General features: G+C 45.5%; 1 protein-coding gene across 1 annotated transcript; it reads right to left on the bottom strand.

The window, feature by feature from the left end:
- Positions 1–10997: 10997 nt before the first annotated feature.
- Positions 10998–18993, bottom strand: PRSS16 (serine protease 16). Its single transcript, XM_084967713.1, has 12 exons — positions 18858–18993; positions 18616–18782; positions 17413–17512; positions 17142–17271; positions 15644–15767; positions 15301–15378; positions 15158–15205; positions 14471–14761; positions 13596–13737; positions 11796–11975; positions 11572–11717; positions 10998–11468 (listed from the first exon to the last, which is right to left on the bottom strand). The coding sequence occupies exons 1-12, from the start codon at positions 18925–18927 to the stop codon at positions 11400–11402; spliced, it is 1545 nt and encodes a 514-aa protein (XP_084823839.1). The 5' UTR covers positions 18928–18993; the 3' UTR covers positions 10998–11399.
- Positions 18994–21654: the final 2661 nt, after the last annotated feature.

Genomic DNA, 21654 nt, shown 5'->3' with positions numbered 1-21654 from the left:
TTTTGCTTGGGGGTTGCGGGGGGTATGTGTGTCTGGGGGATGCGCTCTCAGACTGACGGTTGAAGGAAGGACAGATCGAAGTCCGGGAGTGAAGCGTCCTTCCTACGCAAGAAAGGTGGGAGGCAAACACCAAGCTGCTCCCAGCCAGATTTGGAACTGACCGCGGAGCATCACAAAGCAGGGCGCCTGTGAGAGTTGCCTGCGGATTCTCCGCTCCTGGAGAACTTTAGAACAGATCCGATGTCGCAAGACCTGGGAACTTGCACTCTCTGGCCGCCGGGCCTCGGACTGATCCCGCGGTCACCAAGACCTGAAATACCTCCCACCCGTTGCGCCATGGGGTGGGCGCGGTACTGGAGCAGAACGAAGTCCCTAGAATTAGGGGCCTTTATCTGGACCTGGAGAGAAACATCTAGATCTGAGAAGGTGGCAGCGTCGAGGCTCAAATTGAGCAACTTTGGAAGAACAGGCAGAAACATCGGCACCTCCCAGGAGCAGAGCAGCCTGACTTTGTTCTCGGCCGTGAAGGACCTCCTCTGAAAACCCTCAAAACTTCTCCCGTGATGGTTAGAGTTGGCTCTGATTCACTGCAGTAAGGGGAAATGTTTCATTCAGGAGGGGCGTGTGTAAGGGATTTTGATGTAACACCAGGCACCTTTTTCATAGGAAAAAGGAAAATAGTTTGATATTTTTGAAACTGGTTGTCAAAAGACCCTTAACTACAGGATTAGTTAAGCAATTTCAATTTTTGAGGGTGCTTGATTTGGTATCGAGAATTTCCCCCACCATTTCTGCCACCACAACACATACCCTTTCCGTTATAAGCTTGGTAGGGAAATAAAAGCTCTGGGCATAAAACTGAGATGACTGGGTTTAAATAGGAGTTTTACTACCTTTGTTGCTGTGAGATGCTCAGTAACTTTTAGGGATCTCATTGTTCTCATCCCCAAAATTGAGTATAAAAATCTAGCTGATGCACGGATTAAATAAGTATTTTGAATACCTATTATATGCCAGATACTTCTCTAAGTAATGAAGATATAGAATTAAATAAGTAGAGAAAGTCTTTAGGAAGCATACAATTACAAATAAAATGAAATGTTAGGCAAATCACACAACATAGTAAAAGATGAGAAATTTTACAAATCAAAATGAAGCCTGAAATGCAGAAGAGTGCTGAGAACTAGGGAATTTGCTAATTCAATTGTGCTTGCTCCCTACCCCTTAAAACACTTAAACCCTGATTCTGTAAATATATATTGAGTCAGACAATGGCACAAAATGTTTCTACCTGAAATGAGCTAAGGCAAGTTAGGAGTCAAGTTCTGAGATATTGGAACCAGGTCGTGGTTTATTTACTCCAAGCTCATGTAGCCACCCAAAGGAAGATGTCAGCATTAACTAAAATGGGGTGCCTTTAAAGGGAGTAAATCCTCTTTGCTCAGAAAACTGCTTTCTCGTTATAAAGACTATGCATTCTGATTTCTGCCCTGCCCACCTTAGGTTATATGAGTGGGCAAGGGATTTGTTGGGGATGGTAAGAATTGAGACAGAAAAGGACATGTTCATGGGAAAATTCATATATGACATTGGACTTTAGGATATCATGGAAGGTTTTACATAATGGAGGCATGGAATGAAAGTTTGATGGAGTAAAGACTGATTCAAGATGAAAACAAAGCAAGAATCCAAACAAGTACTGATGACAAATTAAACAAGCATGTTGAAACCTGAATATACTGATGAAATTTCCAGCCAAATAATTTTTAAAATGAATTTAAAAATACCTAAGGTCCAGAAGACTCGGATTGTGTTATATCTGTGCTATTTATATTAAAAGCCATTTAGAACCCATCTTGCTGAGACCAGCTCAGCAGGTGAGGGCTGAAGAATGGGCACTGTGAAACTGAAGAAAAGATTAACATAAAATAAGACAGAGACATTTAATTTAATCAAAGGTGGGAACCGAGGGACTCAAAATCTTATGGAGCAAGAGCGCTGCCTCAAGAAACCACACTGTTTTTATTATGTTCTTTAGGATTACTTCAAGTGAGGAAGGGGCTGCAAGTGCAGAATAGTTGTTGTTTTAAAGTCACATAGCTGGTTAACTCTTACTCTGACCTTTAGGCATTTAACAATCATTAGCATTGAGGAAGGCTGGCATCAGCTGTTTATGCATAGCATCTAGAGAACCACCTTTGTGCTTCCACAGACAGTGTGCCTATCTGTGGCAACCAGGTGTGCCTAGGTTTGCACCCCGTTCTCCTTGCTGATGCCTATCCTGCTAACGACTCCTCATAGACCCCTTGGAACCATGAGGCTCCTCTTCCTCTTATCTTAACAGGACGTATCATGCTGTGCAAACGGCATGCCTATCTGCACAGGTCCAGCATACCTAGACTGACACATTTTGTCCTCCTTCAGCTGACCACGTAAATGACTTATGCCTTTTGGTCTTTGTTCTTAAGCTTAAATTATTTACCACCACTGCGACTGTTTCTCAAGCAGGAATATAGGGTGGAGGTAAAGCAAGACAAGATGGACTTTTCAGCATAGAAAATGGAAGTAGAGAGGCTAAGTAAGTTATAGAAACATGTCTCCCAACATGTTCCCCTTTTTGCTTTTGTAGGAGGACGAAAATAGATCTTGCAACTTCTTTGTCATTACGTCTTGGATTGCCAGCTTCATGCATCTACAGACTTAATAGAAAATCATTAAGAATCCTAGAAAAGCAATTAGTGATCTGATCATTCCTCCACCAAAACCTTTAAACCATTTAAATAATTATTTTTAAATCTTCCAGAATATTATCCAGTACCTCTTTATGAGGTATATTTTGTAGAGAGGCCTTTTGAATACTCAGGACTCTAGTCTGCAGTTTCTTTATATCCAGTGTCAACTCATCCGAGTGACCTTGTAGATGCTTCTTAATTTGTTCCCATGATGTTTCACTAGAGTTGTATTCATACAGAGTAACACAATAAGAAGTAACATTCCAATCACACTTTAGCTGACTTTGTAATCTCAAATTTTGGACTTCACCTCCCAGAACCAAAACAGCATTTTCTAAATCAGTAAGTTTATGATTAATTTGTTCATCATCCTTCTCCTGGGGTCCAGAGTCAAGGGATGCTTCCTGGGCTCACTCATGATATGGTTTGATTCTTCTTGATGGAATCCAAACATGTAGTCAGTGACCTGGCGAGATACAAGCATATCCCCTACCCCATGTAATAAGCTTTCCTGGGGACCAGATGTTTGTTAATGGATCCTGCCACCCAATCAGGAGCTGTTCAGCCTGGGGTAAGTTAATCTTATTTTCTTCTGAGGCCAAATATAAAAAATTTAGAGTGAATAAAGTTTTAAGTGAAAGTGTGTGTTGTGACATAAGTATTCCTGTGTCTCCCCCTTTTTGTTTTTGAAGAGCCTGCTTCACAGATAAATTGGCTTGTTCTCCAATTGCCTGTCCTTGGGGGTTGTAAGGGAGACCGGTGGAGTGAGCAACATGCCATGTGTCCAGAAACATTTTAAATTGAGAACTGATATAAGCTGGACCATTATCAGTTTAAATTGCCTACGGCAGGCCCGTAACTGCAAAACAGGCATGTAAATCATGACTAACATGTTTAGCAGATTCACCAGATTGAGCAGTAGCCCAAATACATTTAGAGCAAGTGTCAATACACACCTGAATGAATGACCATTTTCCAAAAGACAGTAATGGGTAACATCCATTTGCCAGAGAGCATTTGGGATGAGTCCCCTAGAAGTAACTCCAGGCTCAGATTGAGAAGGATTGTTAAAAATCTGACATGCAGGGCATTGATGGACAATTTTTTTGGCTTTAGTCCCGGTTATTCCAAATCTCTTTTTAAGGCCTCGAGCATTCAAGTGTGTCAAATCGTGAAAATGTGGAGCTTCTTGTAACAAGGGTGCCACCAAGTGGTCAATTTCTTTATTTCCTGCAATTAGAGGCCCAGGTAAGTTAGTATGTGCTCTGATACAGGTAATATAAAATGGCTATCTTCTTTCCCTTGTAACAGTTTGCAATTCAGTAAACAAGTCAAATAACAAGACAGGTAAATTTTGTTTAATGGTAGCGGTCTCAATCATTTTGGCAGTATGAACCACATATGCCAAATCGGAAAGGGTATTGATTGGTTCAGGATAGTCCCTCAAGGCATGGATTACAGCAGTTAGTTTGGCCTGTCGGGTGGAAAGGCCAGGAGTCTCTATAGTTTTAGATTTATTAGCCACATATCCGGCCTTCCCTTTACTAGTCCCATCAGTAAAGATCACAGGGGCCCCTATGATGGGTGAATACTTCAACTTTTTTGGAAGAACCCATTGAGGTCGCTTTACAAATTGTAGAATAGGGTTTTTTGGATAATGATTATCTAATGATCTTACATAGTTTTGAAAACAATTTTGGATTTTCTTAACAGTTAAACTAACAATTACCTGACTCAAATCTTTCCCGGACATTTGTATCGCGAGTACGACCGTTTAGAATAAGCTGTGCCATCAGGTCCAGGTACAAAGACAAAGATTTTGTGACATTATTGGGAAGAAGAAGCCACTTGAGATTCCCCTGGGAGGATGAGGGGTAGGTATAATAACTAACTCAGTGAGCTGACCCGACTCAGTTGGGAGTTCTGTATTTTATTTTCAATCTTTTTTGGTTTGCTTCTGCAGTTAGAGAGTGGGGACTGTTTAACTTAGAATCTCCTCTAAGTAAGGAGAAAAGATTTGACAATCTACATGTAGGGATCCCCAAAAAAGGTTGGAGCCAATTAACGTCTCCTAGCAGTTTTTGTAAATCATTTAATGTAGAAATTTGATCTCTTCTTAATTTTACCTTTTGAGGGCGAACAGTAGTACGTTCAACCACAGTTCCAAAATATTGATATGGACTTTTTACTTGAATCTTTTCAGGGGCAATAATCAATCCTGCTCCCTTCAGACAGGACTGTAGACATTGAAAAGCCTCAGTCAGCTGCTCCCATGAGGGTGCAGTACAAAGTATGTCATCCATATAATGAACAATATAGTATTTAGAGAATTGTCGTTGGACTGGCTCAACAACTGAGGCCACATAATACTGACACAGGGTAGGGCTGTTTAACATACCTTGAGGCAGGACCTTCCATTGATAAGGCTTTCTAGGGGCCATATTGTTTATTGCTGGTACTGAAAAGGCAATTTTTTTCCCTATCTTCTGGGTGTAAAGGGATTGTGAAAAAGCAGTCTTTCAAGTCTAGGACAATTAAGGGCCAGTCAGCTGGTATCATACTAGGAGATGGGAGGCCTGGTTGAAGGGCACCCATAAGCTGAATTATAGCATTTATTCCTCTTAAATCTGTTAAGAATCTCCATTTTCCTGATTTTTCTCTGTATAACAAACACTGGAAAGTTCTAAGGACTAAAGGATTCTTCTATATGGCCCTTCTCTAATTGTTCTTGGACAAGGTCATTTAAAACCTTTGATTTTTCTGAAGAAAGAGGCCACTGCTCAACCCAAACCAATTTTTCTGTAGTCCATTTTAATCCAATAGGTTCAGGAGATGCACAATTATTTTACACTGGCCGCTAATGAAAAGGCCAGTGTCTCATACCAGATCTGTCCATTTTGATCTCAGGTTCGATAGGCTCCACTCTCCCCTGATGATATCACCCTAACTCCAATCTGGGAATGTAACCCTGTTTCCATAACATTTTTTGGCTTTGATGACTGTATTGATCTGATGTTGGTATATAAATATTTGTGTGCCACTGTTGTAATAAATCTTTCCCCCATAAATGGACAGGGAGTTCAGCAACATAAGGTTGCAATCTGGCTGGTTGCCCCTCTGGTCCTTCACAATTAAGCCATCGGGCACTCGTTCTGAGACCCTCCGCTTTTCCAGACCCAGTGACTTCCATACTGGTGGCTGAAGAGGCCAGGTGTTGGGCCAGTGTAAATGGCTAATGACTGAAACATCAGCCCCAGTATCAATCAATCCTCTAAAAGACTTTCCGTTTATGACAACTTGACAAGTGGGTCATTCCTCTAGGACCTGTTCTGACAAAAACACGCCTGCTCCTCCAGTGGTATTGAACCCCTTCTAAGACTATTCCCCTCTTCTCCCTTTTGTACGGGCAACCTGAGCAATCCGATCCCCCTTATTAATTTTCCAAGGAACCGCGGTGGAAACCATCACTTGTACTTTACCATCCCCTACATTATCCAATATCCCGGTGTGAATCCAAACCCCTTGTTCTGTTAGCCCTGCCCTTCCTATCATCAATCCTACAGTATCTGCCAATAATGGTTTTTCCAATTTAGTTGTACTAGAAGCAGGAGCTTCACTAGGAAGGAGAATCAAACCCTGTAAACTAGGGAGCTCTATTGCGATGCTGAACCCCCCTGGCTCCTGCGGAGTGTAGTCCCAGGGAATCTCGCATCATGAACTCCATCGGGGTTGGCGGGATCAATGCCTGGAGCCACTGCTTCCCTGACAGTTACTGGAGAGGCTAGATGTGTAGCATCCAAATCGCCTTCCCTTTGAGCCTGTAAAATTCCCTGTTGAATGGACAACAGATGGCGCTCAGGGATAACGCTCATTTTCTTTACAACCCAAGAAGAAGCGGAGGCTCGATGAGTCCTCCTCACCTCACTCCTTATAGGGGGCCACTGGGGGATATCAAAATCAGAAGGAGGACAAATTGGAGCCAAAGGCTCAGGAGCCAAAGGTGCTTTATGACAATTGTGTTCAGGGACTGTACATTCAGGTTCCTCAAACAAATGGGTAAGCACTCCTTCTTCTTCCTCTAGGTCCTCCATAGTCTGCAAATGTTCCCAAACTGATTTAATTAAACTCCACGTGCTCCAAATGGACACAGGAATCGGAACACCCTCATCACGTAATGTTTTATGTTCCGTTCCTACCTGTCCCCATGTTTTTAGATCTAACATCCCTAACGTAGGAACCCAATCACAATGTTTCTCCATCGTCTGCAGAAGTTCCAAAAGCCTGCCTTCACTTGTTTTTGCATCCCCTGCTTTAAGGAGTTTTTCTAACAGACAAATAGAAGGACCATAGTGACCTGCATTTACATGATTTCCCATGTTTCCCTGTAAATACCTGAGAGAAGGAACTTACCAGCAGGATTTCTTTAGCGTGGCCAAGTGAAATTCTTCCTTGATCTGAGGGCTCCAAAGCACTTCCAGTGGAGTGGAGATCCGCTGTCATCGAGGCCCTTCTGTCTTTGAGCCCCATGTTGGGCACCACTTGCTGAGACCAGCTCAGCAGGTGAGGGCTGAAAAACAGGAGCTGTGAAGCTGAAGAAAAGGTTAATATAAAACAAGACACAGAGACGTTTAATTTAATCAAAGCTGGGAATGGGGGGACTCAAGATCTCATGGATCAAGAGCACCACCTCAAGAAACCACACTGTTTTTATTGTGTTTTTAGGATTACATCAAGTGAGGAGGGGGCTGTAGGTGCAGGATGTAGTTCTTTTATTATTTTAAAAGTCACGTAGCTGGTAGTTGGTTCAACTTTTACTCTGACTTTTAGGCTTTTAACAGTCATTAGCATTAAGGAAGCCTGGCGCCAGCTGTCTAGGCATAGATAGCATCTGGAGAATCACCATTGTGTTTCTGCAGAGGCCTGCCTAGGTTTGCACCCCTTCTCCTTGCTGATGCATATCCAGCTAACGGCGCCTCATAAACCTCCTGGGGTCATGAAGCTTCTCTTCCTCTTATCTTAACAGGAGATATCATGCTGTGCAAATGGCATGCCTTGGCCAACACGTCTTGTCCTCCTTCAGCTGACCACGTAAATGACTTATGCCTTTTGGTCTTTGTTCTTAAGCTTAAATTATTTACCAGCACTGCAACTGTTTTTCAAGCAGGAATATAGAGTGGAGGTAAAGCAAGACAAGATGGACTTTTCAGCATAGAAAATGGAAGCATCGAGGCTAAGAAAAAGTCATAGAAACATGTCTCCCAACACCATCTTTTTTTTTTTTTTTTTTTTTTTTTTTTGGTCTTTTTGCCTTTTCTAGGGCTGTTCCTGTGGCATATGGAGGTTTCCAGGCTAGGGGTTGAATTGGAGCTGTAGCTGCTGACCTACACCACAGCCACAGCAACTTGGGATCTGAGCCGCCTCTGTGACCTACACCACAGCTCATGGCAATGCCGGATCCCTAACCCAATGAGCAAGGCCAGGGATCGAACTCGAAACTTCATGGTTCCTAGTCGGATTCATTAACCACTGAGCCATGACGGGAACTCCCCCCCCCCCCTTTTTTTTTTTTTTTAATGAGAATTGCAACATTTATTTCAGGTTCTCTCTGTTCCCCCTAAATATGTTGAATTCCCAATCCCTAGTACCCCAGAATGTGACCTTATTTGGAAATAGGGTCTCTACAGAGGTAATCAAGTTAAAAAGAAGTTATTAGGGTGAACCCTAGACCTGAATTATGTTGTTCTTATAAAAAGGTGAAATTGAACACAAACGCAGATACACACAGCGGGGAAGAAGATATGAAAACACACAGGAAGAAGATGACCATATGACTGGAGTGGTGTATCTATAAGCCAAAGAACACAAGAATTACTGGTAAACACCAGAAGCTAAAAGAGGCAAAGAAGGATTCTCCTTTAGAACTGTCAGAGAGAGAATGGTCCTGCCAATATCTTGATTTTTGACATCTAGCCCTAGCCTCCAGAATTTTGAGACAAGAAATTTCTGTTGTTTTAAGCTACCAAGTTTTCCACTTAGCTGGAAGCACTACTGATTGAGGAAAGCTTAAAAACAACCTCTGACCCATCACGCGTTGATCATTAAATTACACTGACTCGAGGGAATTCCCTAAGAAGCAAAGCATAAGGATAAACACAAGGGGAAAAATTAAACAATGACATCAAAAGTTGCACACTATAGGGAGGAAAAGACTTCACAGAAACAGTCCAGGTAAATCATTAAACAAACAAATAGCAACAACAAGGCCCAGCAGGGGGAAAATCATAATCCAGGATTGCTAATTTATGTTATCTACATGTCTGGGTAGGACAAAAAATCATGCGACATGCAAAAAAAAAAAAAAAAAAAAAAAAGGCAAATATAATCCATGCACAGATGAAAAAAAAGAAAGCTCAACAATATTGTGCTAAATGAACAGAGTCAGTTGCTCAAGTCCACATATATAAGGAAATGTTCATAAAGTGCATGTCTATAGAAGCAGAAAGATCAGTTCAAGGACCGGAAGGCTTAATGCTGTTAAGAGGTCAATACAGTTTAAAGTTGTTTGCAGATTCAAGGCAATCCCTATTGAAATTCCAAGGACCCTGAGAGTTTTAAGCAGGGGGAGTGTCAGGAGCTGATTTACCTTTTGAAAGAAACAGTGTAGCTGCCAGGTGGAAAATGGAGAATAGGGGGCAGGAGTGGAGCAAGGAGACTAGAAAGGGAGAGCATCTCAGAATTTTCTAGGTGTTTCTATAGAGACTGATACAGATAAGACAGTAAGACTATTTGTATAGCAATTTTGGGTGAGAAAAATGAGGCTGCTTAGTCAAGGGCAAACAGCCTGGGCACTCAGACTACTCCAGACCCCTGATGTGCCCCAAAGCCTGAGGTAATCCATATCCTGGCATATCTGAGAGCTGGTCCTGGCCCACAGGCACTTTGGTAGGGAAGCTCTGAGAATACTGGAGAAGAGAATTTAGTCTAGCACCAAGCTGAAACCCTTTCAAACAATAAATAGAGGAGACGTTTGCAAAAGAGAGTGAGAGAAAGTACATCCAGCAATGTAGTGGGAAAACAAAGAATATGTGAAGAGCTGAGAGTAGACCTTGTTCTTTGATTTCTCAACAGGTCCTGAGCACCCTTGATGAGTCTGACCTTGGTGCATGTGCTAAATCTATAAAGGGAGGCACTGAGTCTGGACCTCAGCATGAGGGGATGTGCCTAAGAGCAGTAAGTGGTGCAGCATAGCCCCTGGTGAGCAGGTTAATCCTCAGAAGAAAAAAGTTGTTCCTCAAGGTTTGGAGTTAAGAAAGACAGGGAGTGACTTCCTCCCAGAATGGGCTTTATGGCTTCTCTTACCAACCCCTCCTGTCCTGACTCACTTTTCCTTCTCTTCCACTTCCCAGCTCCCCAGCAGCGCATGCAGTCTCCTTGACTTGCTACTTTCCGCTCCTGGTGGCTGCTGCTCTGAGTGGTGAAAAAGTAGGCTAAGCAGGCACCCTTGGAACTGGGTCCAACCTCCCAGAACCTGGGTGTGTCCCCATCAAGAAGGTTTGACTAGAACCTTAAATTCTAGGGTTGGAAGCTGGAAGTACCGGAGAGTGACAAATAATTATGGAAAATCATGGTGAGTGAAAGGTTTAGGAGGAAAACAAAAAGACAGACAGAGAAGGACAAAGATTAAGTGACAGGAAGAGAAAAAGAGACAATGAGGAAGAGCATAAGAGACAGAAACAGATAGAGCCTCAGAAAGAGAGAGAGACTGAGAAGATGATGGAGAGACAGGGAAAGTCTGAAAAGAGGGAAATAGAGACAGAGATGGAGAGCAAGAGAGAAAGTGACTAAAAGCGACACAGAGACCAAAAAGGAGAGACAGAAACACAACAGTGGAGGGAACTAAGGGCGGAGCAGGCAAGAGAGGAGACTAGAGAGATTCTGACTGAGAGACAAGGACGGAGACACGGACACAGAGAAATAAAGAGAAACAGGCTAAGACATAGGAAGAGACAGAAACGAAGATATTCAGAGAAACAGGAGGAGATGGAGAGACAATTGGGGACAGAGACAAATTAGACAGGAAAATGGAGGGATGGAGGGGTCACAGGGGAGAAAGTGAGAAGCAAAGACAGGTCAGGGCCTGAGGTCCAGAGAGAGACCAGCCCAGAAACTGAGCAGAATTTGAGCCAGAAGCTGATTTCCCGGGGGGGTTGGAGGTGGGCACAAAGAGCCATATTTCTTCGACATTTGATATTTAAAACAACAGTATTCACAACAAGAATAATCACCATTTTTATTTGCACAGCTCTGTGGGGTTTTTCTTTATCTTATCTTTATTTAAAAAAATTTTTTTATTACTCAATGAATTTATCACATCTGTAGTTGTATAATGATCATCACAATCCAATTTCACAGGATTTCCGTCCCACAACCCCAGCCATCCCCCCACACCCCCATTTTATTTTATTTTATTTTTTATATAACTTTGTAACAAAGTGATATAGTTAGGCATGAGGATGTTTGCAGGCACAAGTCAGTTTTCTGCAGAACAAAAGCTAAATCCGAATTCCTGGAATTTTCCTCTTTCAAAACAAGCTGCTTTCTCTTGTGCAATAAACGTATACATCCAGGAGTGGGGTGGCCCCCCAGGGAGCGGCGAGGGTGTGGGGCTCAGACCTCACCTTTAACCTGGCTCTCCTTTGCCAGCTGGAGCCAGGTCTGTAGCTGCAGAAAGATGTTCTGTGGAGGGGAGAGAATTTGGAAAGTCAGACCCCAGCACTAGCAGAGAGCAGGAACATGCAAATTTGTATGCAAATGACAATGCAAATCACTTCTCTCTTACCTGGCGTGCCAGGCGGAGGCTGGGGGAGTCTGAGGGCTTCTCAGGTGCCATGTCCAAGCAATGAGAGGCACCGGGGATAAGAATGGCTGACTCTGAGGGTCCCAAGGCCTGTGTGACGCTTAGCACATGCCAGGGGTCCATGTCCCCTAGAAAGAAAGGAGAGAATGGTGTATTGAGCTGGGACTAGGGGAACACTAGGAGTTGTGTTCTGATGGCATACTCACCATTAACAAAAAGCACTTGTGTGGCCCCTGGGGTCTGGCCACCATAGTAGGAGTTGGTCCGGGCCACAGCCTGGGCTATCGATGAGGTTGAAAGCCCAAACACCTGCTCACATAGCTCTAGGTGGGAGGGCAGTGCTGGAAGCTGGGAGAAAGGGCATCCAGGGTCCTCACAGGTGACAACTGCGGAGAGGTATCCATACATAAGTGGGGTATAGAGCCAGACACCTACCTCTTTAACAATCAATTACAGATCTCTCCCCAGTGATGACCAAGACAGTTCCAGACCCCCCTTTCTATGAGTTCATGGTCCCGTCAGAGACACACTCATTCCCAGACAGTGATGGCCCAGAATGATCAGGGCTGTGATGGAAAAAGGCCTGGGGCAGGGATGGGGGATCTCAGCAGGAGCATGATGGGCTCAGGGACAGCATCCTGCAAGGGATGAGACCTTGAGGAATTAGCAGGAATGAGGCAAAGAGAGAAAAGAGCAACTAGCATGTGCAGAGGGCTAGAGGTAAGAGGAAGCCTGGAGTGCTGAGAGCATGGATTGGACCATGTCTCCCCTGCTTAAAATCCACAGCTCCCCTCTGCTTTCAGGGTAAATTAACTTCTCAGCTTCACATTAATTCACTCCTTCCTTCACCATTTATTTGAGCGCCTATCACATATTCAGGTATACGTTGAACAACATACCAGGAACACAGTGGCAACCAATACAGCCCCACGTTTGTTGTCACAGGACTCACAGTTCAAGGGGAAGCGAAGCAATAAAAAAGTGGGATGAGGAGTTCCTGTTGTGGCTCAGTGGTTAACAAAACTTTCTGCTTTAAGCCATAGCTGTGCTGCTTTCAAGGAACGTAAACAAATTTTTGAGGTTAACTCTGGGGTCAGGGAGCCAGCCTTAGCAAATAAAAATACAGGATGCCCAGTTAAATTTGAATTTCAGATAAACAAAAAAAGCACTTTTTTTAGTGTAAATATGTCCCCTGCAATATTAAGGATCTGCTGATACTAAAAAAAAAAAGTTTATCTGAAACTCAGATTTCAATGGACATCACGTATTTTATTTCATTGGCCACACTCACAGCATGCAGAAGTTCCTGTGCCAGGGATCAAACCCAGGCCACAAGCTGAAGCAGAGACAACCCTGGACCCTTAGCCCACTGAGCAACCAGGGAACTCCTTTTCTGTATTTTATTTGGCAACCCTACTCCGAGGAGGAGTCATGGAAGTATTTTGAATGGGGAAGGACAAGGCTGTATTTAGGGAGGTTTCTCTGGACCCTGTGAGGAAGTTGCATTGTATGAGTGAAGTGAGGGCCTGGAGATCAGAGAAGAGGCTGGGTCAGGGATCCAGGGAGGAGAGCATGGGGGCCTCTAACAGAACAGAAGACATGGGATGAGAAAGGGGTTGGGTGAACTGCAGCGTTGTCCAGGATGAAGAGAAGGCAAGACTCAGGGATTGACAGGCTATGAGGATGATGAGAAGGAGGCATGCAACCACACTGTGAGGGTTTCTAGACTGGTAACTGAAGAGGGCAGGCCATTCCTGAGACAGGGACATAAAGAAGAGCAGATTGAAGGACTAAGTGTGTGAGGTGTGAGTGAGAGGTTACGTGAGGGCCTAACACACACAGACGCTCCAAGATGGTGGCTCACCCTCCAGCCCAAGACCTGAACGTTAAACAAGGCCCACCAGGCAGGCTACTTTTCCTATGGAAATGAAAATGACCACCTGTGAGATGGCTTGTCTGGGTACAGAATGTATGTTTTGGGGGTGAGGGTTGGGCCAGTCACTCACAGTAGCCAAACTCGGTACAGGTCTGGTACAACCATTGCCGTTCGCCCAAGCCGGACACTTGGGGTTCTGTAACCCTCAGCTGTGCCACTGTCTCTGCTCGAGAAAAGCTTAAACACTTCTGGCCCAGGCTGTGTGTGACAACCTAAGGGACAATATACATACATACATCAACATATACATTTCTCCCTTCCCCACAGCAAGCGAGGGCCTGGAGGCATAGGTCCCTACAGGTCAAAGGTCAGAAGTAAGAGTTCCTGAGTTCTTCTGGGAGTCAGTGGTCAGAGGTGGAAGGGACCTAGATCCATGGAGGTTAGAGATTAAGGTACTAGATGACTAGGAACTTCTTACCCGTGAGATCTTGGGCCTATGATAACATCTTAATCTCAGTTTCCTCATCTGTGAGTGGTTATAATGATAATTGTGAGACCAAAATGAAATAATAAATATGAAGTGCATCACACAGCACTTGGGGCAAACAGTGCTGGAAAAGTGACAGCTGGATTTTAACTGTTGATTCTGAGGCTGGGGTCCTGGTTTCAGAACCGTGTCCCCAGCACTACCGTTTTCCAGCCATTCTATAAATACTGAGAAGTTGCTGTGTGCCAGACACTGTTGCAAGCCCCAGAAAGAGGACAGAACAAGGAAGGCAAATGACGATGGCAAGCATCTCTAACATTTGCAATAGGGAGTGCCAGGTTTCCTGCTGAGTGCTTTCCATGCCGCTACTTCATTTCACCTCCGAGGTCTCTACGTACCAATTTTACAGATGAGAAAATTAAGGCTCAGAGGGGTTTAGGCTTGCCCAAGATCTCGCAGCGGAGGTGGAGCAGGAACCCTTGTCTTAATGACTCTTGGCACTGCTCCAGGGTGCTCACCTGCACTGCCCGATGAAGCCCAAGATAGGGCGCAGGGCTGCTGCTGTTGTCCCGATCCCCGAGGAAGAGTCCACAGAGCTGTCGCACGCTCAGCGGCGCTCCCACTTGCCCGTCGTACTGCACCGCGCCTCCCACGAGTGCCTGCAACGTCCCCAGCAGCTCCTCCCGGTCCGCAGCGCGCCTCAGGGACCCACAGGCGCCCAGCTCCGCCTGCAGCGCTGCCAGAGCAGCCCCGCCCGCGCGCAGCCGCCGCTCCACCTCCGCGAAGGCTGAGGACACAGCGGCGCGGCACTGCGGGAAGCGAGAGGCAGCCTAGGCGAAGACTCGGGCCCGCGCCCAGGCCTTTTCTCTTCCCCGACTCGCATCCTCTCTAGGGTCTCCACTTTCCCGGAGCCGGATGCATCCCCCGGCTGTGGAAACCCCGCGCCGGACCGAGGCCCCGCCCACTTCCGACTCCTCCTCCGGGTCGTCCTCCCAGGCCCCGCCCCCTACCGGCCCCAGGTTGGTGTTCCTCCCTCCCTGATACCTGGACCCAAGTTCAGCTCCCGCCTTCTTCCCAAAGTCGCCCACCTCTTGAGGTTCCCAACTCCCTCACATTCCGCCATCTGTAGGCTTCGCCCCTTTTCTCTGCCCTTTATCCTCAAGATCTCTCTCCCTCTCCGCTCGGGATTGGGCCCCACCCCCTACCTCCGGGGATCCTCCAATCGCAGTGTTCATTAGGCTTTTGGACACCACCTAAAGTCCGACCGTAGGACATGATAAGGTGACTCCGACCACCCAGGCCCTCCTTTACACACACCTGCTCCCCACCCGCTGCCCTCAGTCCTTACATCATTATACTCGGAGAAATCCAGTACAGCCCGCACGGGAGCGGAAGAGGCGACGGAGGCGAAAATGAGATGGGGAAACTGAAGGAGTAGAAGTTGTCAGCCTGGATGCCAACGGACTGGGATTCCATATCTTCCCGCCCCTATGTCCCTCACTCACTGTGTGATCTTAAGCAAGTCGCTACCTTCTATACTCTTGTGAAAGGCACATTTGCAGAAAGCTCTTCTGGGGGAAAGGAAGGTGTGGGAGGAGGGAGCGTGGTGGGCAGGTACTTAAACTGTCTGAGTTGGTGACCTCTGGAGTCCAAGTTCCCTCTTCCCAGCCCACCCAGAGGAGATCTGGCACCTTCAGCCTGGCCCAGGCAGCCAGGGAGCCAGCATAGGAGCCTCCGAAGCAGATCCAGGGACTGGAGGAGGAGACGTTGAAGAGGCGGGTGAGGGCAAGGCGGGCAGAGACCACATCGGCCAGCCTAGGGTCAGAGGGGAGGTTGGGTAAGTCCTCATCACTGGGAATCCCTGAAGATTCCCTCCTGTACAAGCAAGGATTCAGAGACAAGAATGGGGGGAGTTTGGCCAGAAGTTGGGGCTCTTTTACCCTAAGGCATTTTGGAGGACTCCCCATGCCCACATACTCATTTCCACATGGACGCCCACCTGGAAAGCCTCCACCCTTCTCTTTCAGACTAGGTGGGAGAGGAAAAAACTCCAAAGCAGTCTAGGTGCAAACCTAAACTAAACTATAGAAGGGATTGGAGACAGTCAAGAAGAGCTACTCAGGAAGAGGAGGGACCTAGGCTGGATAGTTTAGCAGGTACTGGGGAGGAGGAGACACCATTAGAAAGAAAGAGGGAGATTGGAATATGCCTATCAATCTCTTTTCTAAAATCCCAGGTGCTTTCTCTCCTCCCTAACCTTTACAAAACAGTTTAAGTTAGTGCCATCCTACTGCAATTAGAAGCTGGTTTAGTTTGTGAAAAGAGTAAGAGACAGAGAGGAACATAGAGGCAAAGAGATATAGATGGAGACACACAGAGATGGAGAGAAGAGTGAGACAGAAAGGCAAAGAGACTGATTACAGACAGATACAGAGAGAGAGACATCAAGTAGCAATGAGAGAGGGATAAGACTTGCAGGGAACAACAAAGCAGGTGAGGGGGGAACAAAAGAGTAGGGTTTGGTAAGGGGAGTAGGGTGCACTGAAGGAGATGAGAGAGGGAGCCGTGCAAATACCTGGGGGAAGCCCACTCCTTGCAGAGGGAGGTGTTCAAAGGCTCAAGGCAGCAATGTGCCTAAATGTCTGGAGAAGGGCAAGAACCTCAGTGTAGCTGGAACCCAGTGAATATGAGAAAGAGGACAGAGAGTTCAGTGGGGAATCAGAGCCAATCAGACCTCATGGCCACTTTAAAGATTTTGTCTTTATTCTGAGTGAGATGAGAGCTATGTAAGGGATTTGAGATAGAAGAGAGGCGATACTGTTTATGCTCTAATGACCACTCTGGCTTCATCTGGAGAATAGACTGAAGGGCTCAAGGGCAGAAACAGGGAGGCCAGTGAGGAGGCTGTGTCATCCAGGGAAGAGATTCAGGTGGTCTGAACCAGCAGGCAAAGACAGCAAAATATAAGAATACAATGTAAAAAAAAAAAAAGAAAAAAACAAAGATGGTGAAGGAGAAAGAAGATCCAAAGATGGAAAAAGAAAGCATAAGACACTGAAAGACAAAGAAGACAACATTGGACTAGAGACTCAGAGGTCAACTCTGGGCAAAGCAGGAGAGACACAGTTGCAGAGATGCAAAAACACAGACATCCCATATCCCCAAACACTTTCCCTACCCCCAACTCACGCATGGCGACTGGACAGGAAGCGGAGCTTGGCCATGTCCAGCCCTTCAGCAGGTATACTCAGGCCATAAAATCTATGTTCCAGGCCTATCACCAGGGCTCCCCAGACTGGGGCCAGTGCTGCGGGGTGCCCTGTGAAGGGTCCAAAGTGGGTATGTGTGAGGTGCGTGTCAACTCTTGCAAACCTCAGGTCTCAGAGCACTGCAGTATTCAACTCCCCTTCCTGGCCCCACCCGCTTCCCAGCTCTGTCCTTCTCCACACCTGCTTCTTACCTCTCATTACTGAGCCAGGTCCAAGGCTGCCTTCGCCCCCTAGATGCAGGAATACAGGTCCATCCTGGCTGGTCCAATATTGGTCATTTACCCAATACCGCTAAGAGGTGGGATGAGGAAGAAGAAATGGGATTTACAGAGTTCTGAACTGTTCTTTTTTTTTTTCTTTGTCTTTTTGCCTTTTCTAGGGTCACTCCTGTGGCATAGAGGTTTCTAGGCAAGGGTTTTAGTAGGATCTGCAGTGCTGAAGTTGCTGGCCTACACCAGAGCCACAGCAACGCCAGATCCGAGTCAACTCTGCGACCCACACCACAGCTTACAGCAATGCCAGATCCTTAACCCACTGAGCAAAGTCAGGGATCGAACCAGCAACCTCATGGTTCCTAGTCGGATTCGTTTCTGCTGTGCCATGATGGGAACTCCTATCCTGTTCTTTATACCCTATTTGTTCTAGTCTCTCTCTTTAGTGGATCTTTGTAGTATCTGAAATAGGCTTGTTTCATTTGTGTTCATTTCTTCCCTATTTGTCTCCTCATCTAGAAGATAAAATTGACAAGAGCAGATATTTTTGTCAACTTTCCCACTCTTATATCCCCAGAGATCAAGAATAGTGGCTAGCACATTGTAGGCACTTGCTATATATTGAAATAATAATTATAAAATAACAAATGAATACAGATAGATCTAGGAATGGGGCCAATGTGAGATGACCTGTGGAGACTGTGGATAGAGCAGATGTGAAAAATGGTAAATTTGTTCATTCATTCCATAGAATCTTCAAGTGTGTATTGTGAGCCTGGTCTGGTTCCAAAGCTGGTCCAAATTTTTGCTCTATACTGAGACATGTTGGCGGGTTTAGAGTTTCCTCTGAAGGGCAGAGAGAAGGTGGAATTGAGAGCAGTAAGGAAGTGAGCATGAATGACAGGGAAAAGGGAAGAATGAAGGACAGAACCGAGGCACAAACAAGTGAGAGGCTGAAGAAAGAGAGAGAAGACGAGGGGGAGAGGGCAAATCCCAGAAACAGAGGGTTGGGCTAAAGGACCATAAGGCACACTGGCAGCAGGCATCAGACAAGACTGACAGACAGAGAGATGGGAAGACAGAGGGGTGGAGGTAGGAACGGAAAGGAGAGGCTGAGGGGCAGAAAAGGGAGATGGAGGAAGGGGCAGGGTAGGCAGCAGACTCCCCTCCTCCTGGACTCACCTGCAGAAAAGACTGTCTGTCAGATGCATTGAAGGGGTCCAGTGGCTGCTCCAGCCACCCCTCTTTCGGGGGGGCCACAGCACCTGAGCCCAGGCTCAGGCTCGGGCCCAAGCCAGCGCTCTCCTGAAACAACTGAATGTGCTCACTGAGGCGCCTAAGGAGGGAAGCTGTGGGACACAGAGGGGAAGGAGTCAGGCCAGGCCCCCTAGGAAGGCCCTGCCTGACGCTCGGGATCCTCCTACCTGGAGCCGAGGCCCCCCAGAGGGAAACCAGGAAGAGAGAGCCCAGCCATGGGACAGGCCTGGCAGCCATGTCATCCAGTCCTCTGTGCAGCTTCTTTAGGGGTGATGTTCTTCCCACTCACTGAGGACTTCATTTAATGGCCCTGGGGGCCTGGTCTTTAAATGTATAGTGAAGAAGAGCTCGGGTTTCTTATCAGATGCCTGTCCTGGGACAAGTCAAGCTTGTTTGGGAAGCACTGAAGCAGGGCAGGGAAGCACTGAAGCAGGGCAGGGACGCCCAGAGTCTGTGTATAGGCACCTGCCGGTGTGGCCCCTGGAAATATCCAATTACTTCTCTCTCTGCTGCTGACTTTTTCCTCTCTGGCCCCTTGATCTTCCTTCCCTCTGGCCATCAGTCTCCCTCCCGGTGCCTCAGTCCCCCATCTCTGTCCTTCAGTCTCCACCTCTCTCTACTTCAGGACCCTCTCTGGCCTTCTTCTCTCTTTCCCTTGAGCATATCTTCAGGCCCCCTCAAGGGTCCCAACCCTCAGTCTGTCCCTCTCTTTGTTTCTTTGTAGGGGTGTGGAAAAGGGAATAGGGAGCTTGACAAGAGTGAAGCCATCTTGCTGCCACCATCCATCTTGGTGAACTTAAGGTGACTCACATAAGGGCTCTGAGAAAAACAAAGTCATTAGGACTTGAGAAACTCCAAGCCCCTATTGTTCTAGAGAAATTCAAAAATAGCTAGATTGTACTTGAGGTTAATCATTAAAGTAATCATATAAGGCATTCTGTACAGCGATACATCTTTCTGTATCCTGCATGTAACTGAACGTAGCATGTTAGACACGTAAGCAAGCACTGTCAATGTATCTCCCCCTTTCTGTTCGGGGTCCATGATTGGGAAGCGATTCCCTGTGGACCCGCTGGTGTAATAAAGCTCTTCTCCATCTTCCTCGAGTGTCCTCTGAGGTGATTTCTGGGAATTCCACAACATCTTTAGTTCCCCATTTCTCTTTCAATTTTCTCTCTACGTCAGTCTCTGTATCTTTCAGTCTTGCCTTGTTTGTTTTCCAGTCTCCTCCTTTTTCTGCTCCTCATCAGAAATCCCCCACTCCTCTGACCCACAATCTCACCACTGTCCATAGAGTCCCCATAACACTTGGAATGGTTCAAGCTTGCTCCTGCCTCAGAATGCCTGCTCTTGCTAGTCTCACTCTTTGGATTACTCTCTTTCCATAAATCCTCATAAATCTCTCTCACACACCTCAATCAGCTCTCTATTCAAAGGCTGGAAAGTTCTTCCATGGTCATCTTTTAAAAATTGTTAAACTTGTGGCTCTCCTTTATTCTTTACTCTTCATAACGACGTATTGCTTTCAGAAATACACACGTTTTATGGTTCAGAATCTGTCTTCCAGACTAGAAAGTAAGCTCCATGAGGCTATGGATTTTCATTTCTTTTGTCCATTGCTAAATGCCTGGTTCCTACAACATAGTGGGCAATCAATAAATGTTGAGTGAATGAATAATCTATCAACTAGTATTGCTGGTGCTACTCAGAATCTGACAACTTCTCACCATCTCCAGTGCTACCACCTTTTTCTGAGTCACCATCATCTCTGACTTGGGCTATTGCAGAAGCCTCTTTGTTTATTTCTATCTTCAAAATGAACTTTTTTTGGATTTTACTTTATTTTATTTTACTTCTTTTTAATTTAATTTAATTTTATTTTAGGGCCATCGGTGCAGCATATGGAAATTCCCAGGCTACGGCTGGAAACAGAGTTGCAGCTGCCAGCCTACATCACAGCCATGGCAACGTAGGAATCGAGCCTCCACTGCAACCTCCACTGCAGCTCCCAGCAATGTTGGATCCAGTCAGATTTGTTATAGCTGAGCCACAGCAGGAACTCCAAAACAAACATTTTAAACTTCTGGACAATGCACCCTTTTTTTCATGGTTAAAGCAGACGTACAAGGTATGTTTGATAGGCCACAAGACAGGCAGTTCTAGTTAGTAAAAAGTTCACACCAAATTGGAGTTCCCACTGTGGTTGCAGTGAGTTGAGAATCTGACTGCAGCAGGTTGGGTTGCTGCGTAGTAATGAGTTCTGTCCCTACTGGCACAGTGGGTTAAAGGATCCAGCCACAGCTGCTGCTTGGATTCAATCTAATAAAAATTAGCATTATGTCCTCCCCCAAGTTAACTGTAATATACATAACTTTTGGTGCTGTTGCAAGAAACTAGTATATAGGAAGGGTAAAATAATTTCAAGCATAAAATTATTTTATATTATGACATGTTTGTGGGAAAGCGAAGTTCAAAGCACTCATTTATATATTAATTTTTCATAAATAATGATCATATCAGATTATTCAAAATTTGTGATCCATGTACTCAAGAGAGATGCAGCAGTTTCATTTTAAAATTGTCGATGATTATAATACAAAGAAAAGAAACCACTTATTTAATCTTAGGATGAAAATAAACTGGTTTTCAAAAAATGTGCCTGGGGCACAGAGATTTAAGATTTGGAGGAGGGCTATGGGTGATAAAATTTTGCAGGTTAAAGGTGCAACTCAGCCAAGGATAAAATGACTAAGCTCTGTTAATTATTCAGTGTTTGTTTGTATCTGGTTTTTATTGGGAACAGCCTCCAAACCCAATGTTAAGAGGTCCCACTCAGACTAGATATTCCAACACGTATATTTGGATATTTGGAAATCTGAATATTTGGAATATGCAGAATATTTGGAAATCTGCATAGCTGCCAGGGCACCTCAGAGCAAGGTGTTGGTGGCTAGCTGAGCTGAG

This window comes from Sus scrofa, chromosome 7 (assembly GCF_054392235.1).
Source record: "Sus scrofa isolate SSC_HxYL_T2T_F1_AM1 chromosome 7, Sscrofa_HxYL_maternal_Yorkshire_Landrace_v2.0, whole genome shotgun sequence".
Classification (NCBI taxonomy): Eukaryota; Metazoa; Chordata; class Mammalia; order Artiodactyla; family Suidae; genus Sus; species Sus scrofa.
Note: the sequence above shows the minus strand (reverse complement) of the source record. Positions and strands in the feature narration are given on the sequence as shown.